An 18,546-nucleotide genomic window follows, 5' to 3' on the forward strand; every position below is an offset into this window, starting at 1 on the left:
CACTGGAGCTGGACCTCAGAACCAGTCTCTGCCTGCAGACCACTGGGGGAGGCGGCACAGGAAGGTAGATGCTCATGCTCCTGGGAATGGCCTTGGTGCCTCTCTTCCATCAAGTGCCAGTGGCCCTAGACGGCTTCCCTTCTCTACAGCACTGCTCTAGTCTCTAGCCATACAAGCCCTTCCTGGTGTGGGGGAGGGGGTCTTTAGGAGGCTGAGTCAAAGGCTCTTCCCTGGCTCTTCTCCCTCTGACTTACATTAGTGGTTGTTCTCACATTTTTCCCCCTTACTCTTTTTTTTTTTTTTTAAAGTTACAATTTACTACCTGGGAAGGGCACATGCCATAGAGTGTGTGTGTAGGTCAGAAGACAACTTGGAAGTGTCAGTTCTTATTTCTTAAGAGATTCTTCTTTAAGTTACTAGTTAATATATTTTTATATTACCCCTGCTTGAATTTTGGTACACTTGATTTCTGAGTTGCTCTATACTGATCACAACAACAAACTACAGTTAGACGGTGTTAAGTGTGTCCAGGTGTGATTGCATATTCCTTTATTCTTAGCACTGGGGAGGCAGAGGCAGGTGAATCTCTGTGATGTCAAGGTCAGAAAGTTCTAGGCTAGCCAGGGATAGAGTGAGCTCCTGCCAAAAAAAAAAAAAAAAGAAAAAAAAAAAAAGAAAGAAAAACAACAACTTGAGCTTATATTGCAGCTTAACAATTTAGTAGAATGAATTGTTTAATTGCTCACTTCACTTTTACATTTTACCAAAGGAGAATGTACCCTGCACCTGGAATGAATCCATAGCAAATTCTGTCATCTCTAGAGTCCCCTCTGTGTGTACATCAGCAGAATTATCCAAAGTTAGGCAGGAGGATCACAAGTTCAAGACCTACCTGGGATACAGAGTGTTCAAGCCTAGGCAACATTTTAAGGCCCTGTCTCAAAATAAAGGAAGTAAACAGAAAGGGCTTGAGGGCTCATGTACAGAGTGTTTGTCCAGAATGTTCCAGACTCCAAGTTCCGGTTCTTAGTCTCCTCCCTCCTCTCCACATATCAAAAGCACTAATCTTCATGTGACTGACAACCAATATTTTATTCTTGTGCTATTTTGAAAAAATTATAAAACGTTTTATCCAATACTACCTTAGACCAGCTTAAACTATAGTTTTTAAAGGCTAAGCAATTCTAAGAAATCATGAGTGAATGCACACATGAGTTACTCTCCATTCAAGGCTTCAGCCTTCTGGATTCTCTGGCCAGTTAATGAGCTACAATGTAGACACACTGATGACTTACTGCTCCCCTAATTATTCTGTAGTATGTAACAGCAGAACATTTCACTTTATGGAAAAGTCTACTTTCACTTTTCTGCAGTGAACTGCACCAGTGAGTGGGAGTACCCACCCTACCCTTCCATGGCCTGCCTTCAGAAAGGCGGGACTAAATGAGCTCTTTTCAAACTTGTGCTAAATTTTTTTTAAATGGCTTTGCTATGTAGCCTTGGCTGGATTGGAACTCTCTTTCATAGACTAGGTTGGCTTCCCACTTCTGGTGATCCTCCTGCCTCTGTCTCCCAGGTATTGCACCATCATACCTGGTGACTTCTGATTATTACTTTTTAAAGCATAAAACACTGACTTTTGAAGATGGCAATGTCCAACCAATATCATGCATTAAATTCTATTAGGCTTGAGAAACATTATAAACTTAGTACTTCAACTTTCTCATGCCTTTTTAAAATGCTAGTTAAAATGTTATATTTATTTTTATGTCATACATATATATTTTATTATAACTAAAGTTATTTTTTTCCATACATAAATGTTGTCACAATTTTAAGCATTTCTAATATGTACAAACCAGAAAAATAGAAACAAGCACAGACTAGATAACAAGAACAAAAAGCAAAGTACATACTGAATGAAAACAGAAGACCGGTCGAATGCTTACTTGTATTTTTTGACACAGTATATATTTCAAGAAAACACCTCTATAAAGATGTTAACAATGCTTAAGTGACAACATGAGATTAAAGAATAATATTAAATGTCTGCATATTACATAAAAATTCTGCCAATACTTCAAAATAAGATGAAAATTTCAATTTAATATTTAATAATATTGTTACAGAGCTCTTAATAGGTTAGTGTGGCTAAAAATCAGGATTTAGTGCCAAATAAAATAGTCAGAAGATTTTCCACTCTATTTACTACTATTTCGTAGTGTTCTTAATGTTTCTGAAATGTTGAGTGAGCTCTAAATCACATGGAGGTACACAAGCATGCTTTGGGAATTCCTTTTCTCTTACTAATTTCAGCATTCCCGCCTCCTCTGGACTAGGGCTATCTCACATTTCTAAACACATTTCCTTCATTTTTTTTTTTTTTTTTTTGAGGTTCTCATGTAGTTCAGGCTGATTGTGAATTTACTATGTAGTTGAGGATGACCCTGAACTTCTGATTTTTCTGCTTCCACCACCTCCCACACATAGGCATGCACCACGAAACTTGGCTTTTTCCATTTGTTTAAGCTGCAGTTAAGGATCCAAGTCATGTGTGTAGAATAAATTAACATGGCATTTTAGTTATGTTATTCCCTCTAGATCAAGTAGCTTGTTAATACAGATATATAAATACTGTCAGCATCTGATATGTGTAACTCAATATATACACAGAACTAAATAAATAGCCTGTGTGCAAATAAATCAATCAATAGAATATATACTCAAGTCTTCCAATATCCATAAGGAAGAACAAAATGAACTAGTATATTTCATGTTTAAGATTATTAAACCTGTAGGTTGTTGTTTTATATATAAGATGTTATAGCACCATAAGCAAGAAGATATAAGACCATCATTTATCTTTAAAGATACATGTACCTGTGATTCTATCTAGTAAGGGTCCAGTGGCACCCAGTCATTATAAATAACAAAAATGTCACTACATATTCTAAATACTTCCAATTAAGATTTACTGCCTTTATAACTATGTATTTATATATACATATGTATAAAACCATGTTTGCGTAAATGCAATTATCATTTGTAAATGCTCAACTAAAACAAACAAAAATACCTGTGACATGCCTTGTGGAATTGGTAAATTTGCAGCTTGAGACATCGCTGGCTGTGTTAATGATGGACCAACTGACTGGGAGTTTATGGACTAGAAGTAAAATAAAAGATGACAATGAGGTGACACTCACTCATCTTCCACTACAATACAATACAATCTACTTATCACTCAGTGACAATCAATCTCAGACTTGGTTGGGTACAACGTGTGCCACCCTTTTTACTCTTCTCTTTTCTTTCCCACAGTGCCCAGCCCAGGCCCTTGGGTGTACATTCATGAAAAGGGGAATGGACTGAACTGAAGGCAATGGGAACTTACTAACACTTCTCACTTAGCACTTTTTCACAATTAAAAACAAAAGTCTAGCATCTTATTTCAGATGTGGAAAATATTTTGAGCATCCTATGTCAGCAAAAGATTTGATCCTTCCAGAGAGGGCAGTGCAGACGTCTGTGAGCACATCAGTGGCTCCTGAAGGGCTAGGGTATCAGCTGAAGAGCATACCTGGCTGCTGAAGGACGACCTCCGCTGTGCCATCTTCTCATGAACTTGCAAATGCTGTCTGGGAGGAGTGCTAGTCTCAGTAGGGATCTTTGTTGGTGTTGCTGAAAACAGTCAACAGAGAACAGAATTAATACTTACAAACAGTTTGAATGATTAATCTCAAAACACGCTAAACAAATAGAAAAGCTGAGTTAGCTTTCTGTTTTTAGATAAAAATTAAATCCATGCCTATAACTTTAACTACTTTTTAAAGGACACAGCAAACATGTGAGATAGTACAACTGTAAAAACAGTTTCTCTCATCATCTTCAACACCCTCAAGGGACAGGCTTCAGAACTCCCTATAGATACAAAAATCCATGCACACTAACCAACAGCCCAGTGTTTGCTTATCTTGCATCCTTCAGTGTAATTCAAGTAAACTCCTGATTATTTCCAATACCTAATACGATGCACGCTTGATAACACAGCTGCAGCATTACTGAGAAAATAACGGTGAGCAGAGAAGCCTGTACACACTCACTATAGCTATAACTGAGGAGGCATGTTTTATCATATGGCTGTAGATACTAATTTACAGACAATTATCAAGCCTTCATAAATTAAAGAAAAGGCTAGAGCTAGACTCTAGCCACTAGAGTGAAGGCTCAGTGGTTAATAGCACTTACTACTGCAGAGGACTAGGATTCTCTTCCCATCAGCCATGTGGTGGCTGACAACCATCAGTAACTCTAGTCCCAGGGTGTCTGAAAACCTTTTAACCTCCATGGGACACTGGGTGCACAGATCACATACAGGCAAAACATTCATAAATCTTATTTACCTAGTTTTACAAAGAAAGGTAGAATTTTCTCTTTTTAAAGAATAATTTAAGCAGAATATCACCACCTCCACTTCATCACCTTAACTCATTTCTCAAGATAAGTAATTTGCTTCTCAATGGAAGCTTTACTTCAAAACTGGAAAAGATTAGCATTTGAAGATGCGCTTGACAAAAGTACTGATGTCAGCAACACAAATAATTGAACAGACCCCTCTGAAACACATTTGTTTTCAGCTAAGGCACTTACAGGAAGGGTCTGACACTGCCGTGTGAGATGACTTTCTTGAGCTTCTGGAGGAGGCAGAAGGAGTTGGGCTGTGATCAAACCTTTCCAGTGCTTCCTTGAGACTCACTGTGTTTATACGATTGTCAGACCCAGAATCTTGGCTCTAAGGAGACAAGAGGAATATAAATGTTTTCTTGGTGCTCAATACAGAGTTCTCAACACAGTTTTATCAGGGCTGGAGAGACGTTAGTGTACAAAAGCACTCACCATTAAAGCATACGGACCTGATTTTGAATTCCCAGGGCCCACCTTAAGCTGGGTGCAGTAGTTCACCTTTGTAACCCCAACACTTATGTGGCAAGATGGGAGGCAAGGGCAGGTGGGATTCCTCAACATACAAGGGACAGTTAAGACTGGTGTGCAGAGCCAAAGGACAGAATGCCTCACCAGAGGCTGACTGGGAGGAATGACGTGTATACAGACATGCAGACACACACGTGTGTGCACACACACAGAAAAACTAAATCATTCTTAGTTTTTGCATAAGGCTAAAAAGTGTGTGTGTGTGTGTGTGTGTGTGTGTGTAAGAGAGAGAGAGCATGTGTACTAATTAAGAAAAACTTATTTTAATACTGATAAAGTTTGTCTTTATTCACTATTTAAAACATAACAAGACTCAGGTTAGACTTTTGTATTAAGTTCAAAAATTTATCTCAAAGTAGATCAAATATTATGAGCTAAAACTATAAAACTCTTAAAGAAAACATAAGAAAATGGTTTCATAACATTAGATTTACCAGTAAACTGGAATTCACAAAGTTAAAAACATTTATGCATCAAAAGACAATGCCAACAGAATAAAAGTAACCCACGAAAATGAGAGGAGGTATTTATACAACAGTATCTGATCAGTACTTAATATCTAGGATACACAACTCTCTACAATGATAACTCAATTATAAAAATGGAAACAGATCACTTCACATGTGGTGAGATGCACTTGTGGTTCTTGCTGAGACAAGGTCTCACACTACAAGCCATGATCCTGTGACAATCTTCCTACCTCAGTTTCCAAAAAGCTACGATTATGTGCATGAGCAACTGTACCTCGTTGGCCAGCACCTTCAAACACAACGTTTGCAAAGACTATTAAGAGCATCACCTGAGCTCAGCCTGGGCAACACAGCAAGATTCCCTGTCAAGAAACAACAAAACCCAAAACAAAAAGAGAACAAGGTGGACATGGTGGCACTTCAAAAACCTCTTGGGATGCAGAGGCAGTATGATCAGGAGTTCAAGATTATCCTTGGGTATGTAATCAGTCCAAGGTCAGCCTGGGCCATATGTGACCCTATCAAAAAAAATACAATACAATACAATACAATACAATACAATACAATACAATACAATACAATACAAAAGAGTAATGAATGAATAGTTAAGTAAGAAAACAAAAAAGGTAGAGGGAAAATAAATACTTCTCCAAAGAGGATATAAAACCCTCAACAGATATACTATTCAAACATACTAACCAGGGAAATACAAATCAAAAACAGTCATGCTATCTCATGTTCAATTAGCATGGCTAGGACCAAACAACCCACGCCAGACACTTGGGTGGAAGATCTCTGTTTGAAGCCAGCCTAGCCTATATATTGGGATCCTGGCCTCAGTGCTACACAGTGAGACCCTGTCTCAATCAAAACAAAACAAAAATAACAACAACAAAACCCCCTACTTCTCAGAAAACAATCATATAGTAAAGACGTGAAGAAACATGAATTCTTATGGCTTGGCAATGGGACTGTAAAAATGGTATGGCCTCTATAGAGAATAGTATGGTAGTTCCCTCAAATTTTAATAGAGTAACTTACCATATGATCCAGTATTCTAGTTTTTGGTATACACCCAAAGAGAAGTAGAAACTCTAACAGTTATCTGCAGATCTGCCTATGTTCACACTATATTGCAAATAAAAGGTGAAGACAACCCAGGTTCCATGGACTAATAAGAGGATACACCCATGGCGGAATAGTACAGCTCCAAACAAAGGGAAATCTGATACAAGGTATAACATAATGAACCCTGAGAATATCATACTAAATAAAATTAGCCAGGAAGAAAGGAACAAATTCTGTGTAAGTTTGTTCACAGTACTCAGAGTAGCCAAATTAATGGCAATAACAAACAAACCCATAGTTGAAAGGAGCTGGAGGAAAGGAGCGGAAAGCTGTTAACAGCGAGCTTGTGTGGGGATGAAGAGGTCTATTCGTGGGCAGTGGTGACAGCTGTATCACAGTGGGGATGTTACAATGCTCAAGTGTGCTCTTAAAATCATTAAAAGTGTCATCACGTTTTTACAAAGCAAGTAACAGAATAAATATAGTGCTTTATTTTACAAAGTTCTGTAAAATCTTTGGAACTCAGCATTTGCTCCAAATCTTCCAGTTCAACATTTCTCCAGGATTTTACTCTATGGATCAGCTACCCACTGCCCTGTCCTCCATTACCTGTCCATGACCCTTTTCCTAAACGCACCTCAGTCCCTCTGTCTCTGCTTTGGGACAGTAACACTGCAGCACCTCTAATCAGTACAGACTAACATGACACGTTAAACCCTGCTTCTTGTTCCTAAGGCTCAGGCTCTGTGGGAACACTGCAGGCGGCCTATGACGGCCACTCACTCTCTATGCTCAGTTCTAGTCAGCACAATCGCCCAACTGTACTAATGGGTTCACTTCCCTGTTCTTGAGAATTATCCTAAGCCTTTCCCACTGTACATAAATCGCTGTGGTCCCTCTCTCAACTGACAGCCTTTCCTTATAGAGATGAGAATACTTTACTTCACCATAACCAAAAGCAAAACCCAACCACGGATATAATATATATACTAGTGCTTCCTCCCCCACCCCACACATAAAATAGAATCAGTGTCCGTGTAAAGACTTTTCACATTCAGCAGTCAACAAGAACCACATACATGTCTTTATTTCAGGGTGACACACAACTGCATGCATACATGCCAATATGTGTAAATGCAAAACATCTGATCTCACAGCTCCTCACTCTGGGGTGGAGGGCATGTGCCCCAGTGCCTTATCTCCTCCTTCATTAACGTGCAGCCTTTCCCAGCCTGTATTGTTGAGCACACCTCTGCCTGCTTCTCAGCTTCTAGAACCTTCCACCCACCTTCAAAGTCCATAATAAACAAACTACTCAGCATTTTCTACCTTGGCTCTGAACACTTCTTTACTCATCTGCTGGAAGCACTGGACCTCACCAGCCTCACTGTAGGTCCCCTTAAAAGTGGGTTTTCTGTCTTCAGAGTCTGAAGCTGTAACTGCACAGGATGACGAGCAGCCCTGCTGCTAATGCTGCACCGTCCCTGTCTGCATTCCTCAAGCTCAGGTTGTGGAGTCTACATACTGTGCCACATGGTTTATGACTTGTGGTCATGGGTCAACCTTGTGGTGACTTCTGGCTCAGTGTTCCCCATAGTTAGTGCCCTCAAAGCACCTCTGCTCAAGCCCAACGCCAGGAGCACTTCCTTAGGATCGCCAGTTCAAAATCTTCCACTAGTTTTCAGCCACTAATTCTTGTCATATCTCAAGGTCAATCATCTTAACTCAAGCATCATCATTTTTGACCAAAACCTGACACATTACCTATTCATTCCAATTAATCTACTAATTCCAATATTTTCTCAACGAATTAACTTTTAAATAACAAAATCTTTAATTCCTTTCTAGATGCAAATGAGATTTTAAATAGCAAATTCAAAATAAAAATTATAAAGGATAATCAAATCTCTCTCACAAATTATTGGAAAACAATTGAAAAAAAGAGAGACTGTAAGAAACATACTTTGTCAGCAGCTGTCTCAGGAAGAGACTCTTCAATGCCAAGTTCTCGCCGTCTTTCAGCCCTAACTTCTGCGTAACTACAAATGGAAAAAACCAAATTTTAAATGTTTGGTCATATTTAAAATACTGCAGAGATGCGATCAATTGGTATTTGTTATGAGTCTCACTTAACCTGATTTTGAATTTTTTATATGTGCTAACAAACCTAACATATATCTATAGCTTACTGCCTAAATTCAATATAGCTTACTGCCTAAAGTCTACAAATCAGGCAATCTGCTAATGAACTGTAGGAGCGAAACACTTAAATGATGACAGACTAAACCACGGAAGAATGACTGGCGCACTGTTCTAGTTTGTGCTTTGCGTGAAGTGCACTGGCATCTGAGTGTTGGTACAACTTTTGCTATACAGCATAATACTCAAGTCAGGCCTTACGTATCTATACACTACCTACCATCATATTTCTACCTATTAAGTAAGCTTAATAGTAAAACATATTACATATTAAAACTGGGGCAAGATCACTATCATTCATTTAAAAACCACATAACAATTCTCTTTGGCTACTAGTACACCTTACAAATGTTCTTCAAATTATTACCTTACTACAGTGTGAGTACAAACGATGAACTCCGGCCTCGAGTTCCACTGATGGTAAGTAATGTAATAGTGAGTCTGAAGCCAAATCCACTGCTGCCCCTTGGTCAGGAACCTGTAGTAACAGGATTTGCCTTTTCCATATTGCATTACTAAAAAGAAAAAAAAGAAAGAAAGAAAAAAGAAAAAGGAAAGAAAAAAAGAAAACAGAAAGAAGCAAATATTTTTCTTTGATCTGTACTTAGCTATGAAGAATCTCAATTTTTCTAACAAAATATGGCATTTACATTTAACTCTTTATATAGATATAATTATTTTCTGGCTTTGAGAAATTATGCACAAACTACAAAAAATTTTTAAAGAACTACTTTAAGTCCCTAAGTAACCAGAACTCCCAGATCCCAGCTTTACAGTCAGTCATTGCTGATTTTACACAGTTTCATTCACAATAAATTCCATATACGGAAAGTCATACTCTTAACTTGCTTAGATAGTTAACATTTAGAAAGCAACAGCTAATAATATTTTTCCCAAAGATACTGTCACATATGATATCTCTGAGGTTTTTTAATTTTAAAGCTTTAATTAACCAAATATCAGAATAACATCATTGTTTGAAATAATTGTTTAGTAAAGTTTCCCAAGCTATTTCAAATGATAGTTTCTAAAGTATTTAACTAAGGTTAAACAAAAATTAAGTTTTGTAGTTAAATTGATTTGGGAAACTTTATGTAGTTCTTTAACATACTGTAAGATTTTCATTTGTATGCAAGACCAAAGTCAAGTATAAACCTGTACCTTCTGTATAAATTTATAAAAATAGTTCCAAATCTTTTCTGTCTTTCATTAACAGAACAAAGCATCTACTTGTGTTTTTAAATAGTTCTCAATAGAAACATTAAGATCTACTTACAGTGCTCATGACATTTTGCAAGATTTTCTAGGTCATCCACATGATAGTAATCATAGCCTGATGTTCCCAAGACTTCAAATGGCAAATAACCTATTATTGGTGGGGCCCTAAATTATATAGTAATAACAGATATCAGTATTACAATTTTCCACAAGTTACACTACAGACAAATTCATTTGGGGAATGGGTTTTATTTTTTTCAAAAATGGATAATAAATTTCAAATTTCACTATGTTCCTGGAGTCCATTACAGTCCAGAATTATAGTAATACTGCCTTTTTTTTTTTTTTGGTGAAATTTAAAGGTGATATTACCTGTGATCTAGAAATAGAAACTTCCATTCTAAACTGTGTCTAGATGTAAACTCTTCATTTGGTTCTTCAACAGTACACATTTCCTACAAACAAATTAACAAGTGTAATTTAGAAGTAATTTTCTGTGTCTGTGAAAACATTAAGTATTGTGAACAGAAGTCATTATTAAATTAACTTTCATCTAGACAAATTTTTATACATTTTAGATTTTAGTATTAAACACAAGTGTAACCAGCTGGCAATACAAAGTGCTAGTCTGGAGTTTGTGAAGTCCTAAGGTTGATCCCCAATGATTCTTTTAATCACCTGAGACAAAAACAGCTAAAACAGCAGCAACCTGTAGATGCCAGACTCAGTCAGTAGTTACAGTCTAGTGCATTCTCACTCATTCACACGCCTAACGCCTACTCAGAAAATCAGATCTTTCTTCTTATTTATGCCTCCCATATCTCAGCGTCTGGAAATGGCCCAGACAAGCGGGCTGCCATACTTTTCATATCTGACTCACAACTTCCCATCTCATCAATGGCCTCATTTGTGTAGTCAGAGTCTAGAATCAACACACTCTTTAATAATCGAAGTACCAAACTAAATGTTTTCTTTTATTTAATAAAGGTTTGTTTTTATTTATGTGTACGTATGTGTGTCTCTATGTGTGTCACATGTGTGCCTATGGAGGAGGGTGGGTGAGGGTACTGGATCTCCTAAAGGTGGAGTTACATCAGGTTGTGAGCCACCATCCATTGATGCCAAGTTCTTTGAAAGAATAGTAAGTGATCCTAACCAATGAACCATCTCTCCAGCCCCTAAACATTTCTAATTTGATCTTCTAGGTGTTTCACAATCCCCCCCCCATCTCCCCAGCTTTAGTGATGAAATGTACATCTTACCCTCACTGACTCACCTCACTGCCATCTCATCTGTCTTCCCATCTTTCAATCTGTCTTCTATTCAGGGGTCAGCCATTACCATCACCTTAGTAAGACTCAAATATAAGCATACAACTTCCCTGAATTAAACTCTTCTATGGTTTCTCATGCTGAAATCTCTTCATGGAGAAAAGCCACAGACAGAACAAATTTCATGCCTGACCTCTGCTTTTGTTTCTAACATAAGTTCTGACTATTTCTTCTCTCATATACATGAAACTTAGTTTCTGTTGTATAAAACAATCCATGACACTCCCTCCTCTCTGTCCTTCTATGATCTTCAGTAACAGTTAAAAGCCAGAACTTTGAAAGAAAAGTAATTTCAATCAAGTCCCACTTACTAGATGAAACTTTCAGCAAGTAACTTCCCTAAGCCTCAGTGTCCTTACATATAAAATATTGTAATAGCATCTATCTCAGAAGAGTAAGAATTATATGAGATAAAACATGTATCTGCCCTGCAATTTCCTAAGAGCACAACGGGCAGTTGCAAGACTAAAGTCTTCTAATTGTTACTCAGGCTCTGTCTTACCCTCGCTTCTCTCCTGTCTAAGGACTGAAGCAGTTCACCTTTCTACTTCCCTATTAAGCGTCTACTTACAGAAAGCAAGAAATAAAAAGATGTAATTTAAAATTCAAAGAGCAGGGTTGGTTACAGCGGCGCCTCTCCAGGAGGACTTTGGTTCTGTTTTCAGTTTTCAGCACTTACATGGTAACTTACAACTGTATGTAACTCCAGTTTCAGGACATTCAGGCATGCCCCCTCTGGTCTCCCTGGACATGCATGTGGTACATACACATACTTGCAGACAAAACATCCATCCACATTAAAAAATTAATAAAAAAAGAATCAAATAGCAAATTATAACCAGTAAAGCTGCATTCTTTTAAAAAACAATTCACCTAGTTTTTTTCCGACTTCTTGATAGTAAACTACACACACTAAATTCTACAAAAGCAGGGAAATGGTAATATCCTGTCATGAGATACCTGCAAAGAATACACTAAAATAAAAAAAGTTACATATTTAAAGAGTGCTTGTATTCTTAACTGTGGTAAAAATATAAAGTTTAAACATTTTTAGTAACTCACTGGCCACTACTACTTCAATGTTGGTAGAAGTTTCAGCCTTCTGAAGACAACAAAAATCTCACAAGACCAAATCTCATATCATGAACTGGAATGCACTAGAGCAATTAAAATTGGAAACATACCTTGATGAACTGAGGTGTAGCTAATCTGACAGTAGCTACGAAACAAACTCTATCTTCATAAGAAGGCCTATGTGTACGTTGTATAGTTCCTTCAAAACCATTATGTGTTGAAGTTGATACTAAAACAGCAAGGAGACATGCATCACTGGTTAACCCAGTAAAGTATAACTATTGCTGGTATTTAAGCATCTAAGAGCTTAGAAAACTAAAAACAGCCAGTTAAAATACATTATAATAGAAACATTTTAACTTACCATTGTTTAAAGATTTAAAATTTCCTATAAATCTCACATATTCATAGGTGGATGGCTCCTTGGGGTCTATTGTTCCTCGAAGCATGTGACAACAGAATTCTAACTGATTTTTTGCTGAAATAAGTGACAAAAAGTTGGGTAAATTCACAATCATTGTCTCCCACAGAAGTGTCACACTGCACTTCATGAAGCCCACTAACAGTACAGTGCCTGCAGCAGAGGACTGCAGCCAGCACAGGCTAACAGCTAATCTCTCCATTTCATCTCTTCTCCTGCCCTGCTTTTCATTCTAATTTCACAAAAATATTTTGTCCTCCATTTAAAGCTAACACTTTCCTTTATTTAAAGCTAATGCCTCCCTTTCTTTTCTGTCACTGTTGTTTTTTGGTGGGGTCTCTTTCAGTAACACAGTCTGGCCTGCTTCAGGCTTCCAGGTAGTAAAGTTATAGGCTGTTCCCATCTTTACCTTCAAGAGTCTCTCTCATATTCTATTTTTTAAAGAATTATTTATTTATTTTATGTATGTGAGTACACTATAGCTGTCTTCAGACACACCAGAAGCAGCTACCAGATCCCATTACAGATGGTTGTGAGCCACCATGTGGTTGCTGGGAATTGAATTCAGAACCTCTAGAAGAGCAGTCAGTGCTCTTAACCACTGATCCATCTCTCCAGCCCCTCTCTCATATTCTTTAGGACCAGGGCCATGTCACTTGCTATCATTCCTTTCGCAACTACAAATTCTGTGGTTCTTTACTGCCTACAATTTGAAATCTAATCAGGTTGTCCATCATTTCACCAAGCGTTTTCCACGCTAATCTATTTACAGGACCAGAGAACTCACTCCATCCTTTTTAAATGCACCCTGATTTTCATGTCTTCATTTTTCTACCATCCTCTCACCTCCAGAGCAATGTCTCTCCCAAATATTACTGACATTCTTACTGTAAAAATCACTTAGGTGGTTTTTCTCGTTCTTTCTAGCTAGCCTTAAAACGTGCTCTACTGGATCTATCCACTTATCAATCATGGTTTCCCTCTATCTTTACTTCTAGTGTTAACTATACACTTGCCCTTTTCAAAATTCTCAACCTTGATTTTTCCCCTTCCAACTACTAACCAAGTGCCCACCACTGGATCTCTCTATTGTGTAAAGAATAAAAATAAAACACCACAGGATGAATACAGGTCCTTTATAAGTCCACCTCATCTTCACAAACATCAGATCATCTGTACCAATTCACTGTCTTTACACCTAAAATAGCTTACTAAATTCTCTAGGCAAAGTACCCTGTACTTTAACTCATGGACATTCTTCCTTGGAAAGGAACTCTGTGGTGTACCAGGTCATCAGAGGCCATCAACAAGCCACTGAGCTAAGACTTCTCTGATCTTGAAAGCAGGTCTATTTTCCTAGCAGAAGCTTGCAATACAGTTTCCCAAGCATGTCTGCTCCCCTTGGGGTCCCTGAAGGCAGCACTGCTCATTGTTCTGTTGGGACCTGAGCACTAACTTTCTACTTCTCCTTTCTCTGCACATCTGCCTCAAGTAACACCATTCATTCTGTGACTTCAAGTACTGCCTAAATCTATAAAATTGATTTCTATATTAAATCCAGCCCAAATCGTTCTTCTAAGTACTGTATTAGAATGGTCTAAGGACCAGTGTAAAGCAAATCTGACTATAAAAAATTATATACAGGCTCCAAGTAAATCTCCATTTCTAACTTTTTATAATCCCTTCTGAAAGAATATTCATTCTTAACATGGATATGCACATGTACATATTTATGTATGTAAGCATATGTGTCTTAGTTCTTAATATTATAGACTCTGAAGACACAAATAGAATTTTTAAACTTGATTAATATCACTATTACCAGATAAGATAAAATTTAAACCTAATTAAAGATTATAAAGAAACCATCTAACAGCTAATGGGCACACAAAAACAACTATATATATATATATATATATATATATATATATATACACACACACACACACACACACACACACACACTATATATATATATATATATACACACTAAATTTAGACACACATACTTTTGTTTTGTTTGGGGGGACTGAGCCCAGCATGTGCATTCTAGGCGAGCACTTCAACACTGTCTGAACAAAGGACCACAGCTGGTGGTAGTGCTACCATGGGAAATTCTAGAAACCATAGGAGGACTGCAGCCTGGAGGAAACAGGCCATGGCAGATATGTCCCTGAGCCCTTCCTTCCTCTTTCTGCTTTCCCAGCTGTCATGTTGTGAACAGCTGTGCTCTACCAAGTCCTCTTCAGCATGTGAGACATCTCTAAACCATGAACCCAAATAAATATGTCCTCTGTTACTGTGTCTAGTGTGTAAGAGACTGTGTGAAGGTAACTAGTACAGCAAGAGTAAAGGCAGTCAAAGTTCCAGTCAACTGCTAGCCCAATCCATAGAAACTTCGCATTACTTGATGCTGTGCGGTACTTGATGGCAGGAACTTTTTAAAACTCTATTTGGTGCTCTAAAAATTATATTAAACACATCCAACAAAAATTATATATATCAATAAATATAATAAGATTTCATTAAAACTGTGGTCAATTTTCACCTTTTTATACACTACAGTTTTGTGGCATAATTGTGATCAATTTCTTACAACAAACAAGATGACACCTCATTGTAAACTAGAATAATTCTAATATCTTAAAATGAACACAATTCCTTTAGTTATATATACACCAATTTTAAAAGCAGTTAATAGATTTCATGAAATAGTGCTATTTTAATTTACTTAAGCATGTAATGTTCTTCACAAACTTACAGAAGTAAAAGATAATGCTGCCAAATATTAAGATTTCTCATCTCTGCTGAGTAGGACCTACTTACATTTTAAGTACTCGGGGGTTAGGGAGTCACTTTCCAGCAGATGAGCAGAGAGCATCTTATAAACCTCTGAATGCTCTCCCTCTGGGATAAAATTAAATATGCTTTGATCCACAAGATCAGACTGAAAAATAAAACATTTAAAAATTACACAACAGCACTCTGAGAGGCATTTATCTCTAACACATCTAATAGCTATTAAGTAACAGAGGTGTATGCACTTAATCTTGAATTACCAACAAAAATCAATAAAGTCAAGCTAAAAATTTCATATTAAAAGAATGAGATTGAGAACTTGGAGAAGGCTAACATACCAGCCATCAGATTCATGATCAATGTAATCCTGAAAGCCAGACACAGTATTCTAAAACCTTAGTGTCACCAAATTTGAACATTGTAAAATATAACGGAACTGAGAAGTTTAAGAAAATTATAGGCTCTAAGCCACAGCCTTGTAATTTATACAAACATCTGTTAAATGGTGACATCACACATGAATACAGAAACAATGACAAGCTCCATGAAGGAGATCTGACACTACTATCACTGCACCAATCCCCACGGCTCCCATTTTTAGTTCACCTTTTCCATGCATCTGTTCTGTGTCACACTGCCAAAGCCCTGTGTAAAATGGACAGCCAGCATGTAACTACCATTATTATAACTGCTTATTATCCGATAACGAACAGTAGTCTGTCAAATATCAGGAAACCTTCACCAGGTAATGGCTGTGGACTCAAGACTATGATGCTCCTATCCTTAAGTCACAGTGACAGTGACGCCTCAGCAACCTCACCTTTCCTACTGAGTCCAGCCCTTCCTGCTGGGCTTTTCACTTTCCAAACCATTCTAATTACAGGACAAGGAGGCAGAGCCATGGTGACAAAGCAGTTGCACTTTCCTTTTGTTTCTATTTTATACACCTGTAAAGACTGTATATGAATAGCTCTAACACTTAAAACACACTAGGAAGGAAAAAAGCAGATCACAAGAGCAAGGGCGATTTCCTACTCTGTGTGTATTTACATGACTTCTGCTTTTCTCTGTGATCCAAGTCTTCCCTACTACATCAAGTGGAGTAGCTGTGGCAAACTCCACATCTCTACCTTGCATTTTCCCAAGACCAACTGAGATCAGTTCCTTCAAGAAAGCATGCCTGGTACTAGAAACCTAGCCATGTACTCCCAGCTGTTGAGGTCACAGATCTTTCTGGAGAACCTACTGTAATCTACTTTACTAGACCAGTATACTTCCTAACTGCATCCTATCCTAAAACTTATCCTTATATACATAGAAGAGTGTAGTTCTCACCCCTCACCAAAACAAACAAACAAATAACCAACCAAACAAAAAACAAACCTGTCTTTTTGCAGCAGCAGACAGAGACCGTTATAAGAAAAGTGTCAAAATGCAGACAACAATTCATTGTGGTATGCCCAACCCCAATGGATACATCTACAACATGACCCCTGCACTTAAGGCTCAGGAAACATCTCAAAAAAAAAGGACTGAAAGATTGTAAGAGTCAGAGGACTAGGAAGTCTGCTGTGAAATTGTGTCTCCTAGAATGACAGGAAAGCTCTATCAATGACATCCTCACATTACTGCTGCCTAAACAAAACCTAGACAACGACAGTACCAACAGATATGCTAGTATGAAGGGAGAGCTCTCATAAGCCCTATGTCTAAAAGACAACTATGAGCTACTAATGACTACCGAGAGAATGAGAACTAGTCTTTCTCAGGGATAAGCCCAGTAATTGGTATTCAATACCAAAAGGTTAGCTCTAAAATAATATATTTACAAACAACACTAAAGTGATTTAGCAAGTTGTTTTTATATATTTACATGTATGTGTATATACATGTGTATAACAATAACAATCAAAGAAAAAAAGTCATCAATTTGAAACAGAGTAAGCAGGGACATGGGAGGAATTAAAGGAGAAAAAGGAGGGAGAAGTGTGCTTCTGTCTTCAATAGTTTCTTTAAAAAATAAATAAAAAAAAAGCCGGGCAGTGGTGGCACACGCCTTTAATCCCAGCACTTGGGAGGCAAAGGCAGGCAGATTTCTGAGTTCAAGGCCAGCCTGGTCTACAGAGTGAGTCCAGGACAGCCAGGACTACACAGAGAAAAGCTGTCTGGAAAAAAAAAAACAAAAAAAATATAAATAAAATAAAATAAAATAAAATCACATCCTTCAAAACAGCATACCATTAACACCCAAAGCCACGAATACATAAATAAATTCTTTTACAACTGATGGCTCGTGCACGCTTTGGCAGCACAGATACTAAAACTGGAACAATACAGAGAGCATTAGCATGGCCCCTGCGCAAGGATGACACGCAAATTCGTGAAGTGTTCCATATTTTTAAGAGGATAAAATCTGAAAGGTAAATATAATACCCAATTTTAAAAAAGAGAGAGATTTTTAAAAAAGGAAAAAAAAAGAGAAAAAAAAAGAAAAATAGGCGATTTAATAACACAAAGGGAAGGATTTAGAAATTTGGGAGGTAGTTTATGTTAACGAAAATAGCATCATAGAAACTGGAAAATCACACCCTCATAGAAACACAAGGACGGGGGATGGGTTAAGGGGTTCCTGGGTGGTGGGGGGAATGGGATAAGGGGATAAAATTTGAAATGTAAATATTACAACCAATTTTGAAAAGGGAAAAAAAAAAAAAGAAAAGTTAGAACCAACATCTTTTTAAAAAAGTCAGCCTTCTAGAAAAAAAAAATTTTTTTTCTTGATACTAAAACTTGTTCTGAGAATTGTATATTGCAGAATACACAGCCTTGGTGTATCTACTCATCAAGCACGCTGAGCAGACCTGCCCAAACCTCCGATGTCCTGGAATTCCATCTGGATTCAGTGAAGACACAGCTTCAGAGGCTTATCAATTTACTCTTCCCCCCACCCCTCTTCTAATATCTCAACGCCCTT

The 18,546-nt window shown here is 37.5% G+C and overlaps 1 protein-coding gene and 1 non-coding gene across 13 annotated transcripts in view; one reads left to right on the plus strand and one right to left on the minus strand.

The window, feature by feature from the left end:
- The window catches only part of Clock (clock circadian regulator), an 86,309-nt gene that overhangs the window by 14,384 nt on the left and 53,379 nt on the right, over positions 1 to 18,546 (minus strand). For 9 of the 12 annotated variants that reach the window (XM_076938666.1, XM_034508355.2, XM_034508353.2 and 6 more), the window contains 10 exons: positions 15,600 to 15,720; positions 12,717 to 12,830; positions 12,463 to 12,581; positions 10,320 to 10,402; positions 10,006 to 10,112; positions 9,097 to 9,244; positions 8,494 to 8,569; positions 4,651 to 4,792; positions 3,581 to 3,681; positions 3,077 to 3,166 (listed from right to left, as the gene is read on the minus strand). In XM_076938666.1, the coding sequence (XP_076794781.1) occupies positions 3,077 to 3,166; positions 3,581 to 3,681; positions 4,651 to 4,792; positions 8,494 to 8,569; positions 9,097 to 9,244; positions 10,006 to 10,112; positions 10,320 to 10,402; positions 12,463 to 12,581; positions 12,717 to 12,830; positions 15,600 to 15,720 (1,101 nt within the window). Of the gene's footprint in view, positions 1 to 3,076; positions 3,167 to 3,580; positions 3,682 to 4,650; positions 4,793 to 8,493; positions 8,570 to 9,096; positions 9,245 to 10,005; positions 10,113 to 10,319; positions 10,403 to 12,462; positions 12,582 to 12,716; positions 12,831 to 15,599; positions 15,721 to 18,546 lie in introns of those variants that run through there. The other 3 variants (XM_076938672.1, XM_076938670.1, XM_076938674.1) reach the window with 2 other exon arrangements.
- LOC117713251 (U6 spliceosomal RNA) lies at positions 17,866 to 17,972 on the plus strand. Its single transcript, XR_004607420.1, has one exon. It is a non-coding gene; the product is annotated as a U6 spliceosomal RNA (small nuclear RNA).

This window comes from Arvicanthis niloticus, chromosome 7, assembly GCF_011762505.2.
Source record: "Arvicanthis niloticus isolate mArvNil1 chromosome 7, mArvNil1.pat.X, whole genome shotgun sequence".
Taxonomy (NCBI): domain Eukaryota; kingdom Metazoa; phylum Chordata; class Mammalia; order Rodentia; family Muridae; genus Arvicanthis; species Arvicanthis niloticus.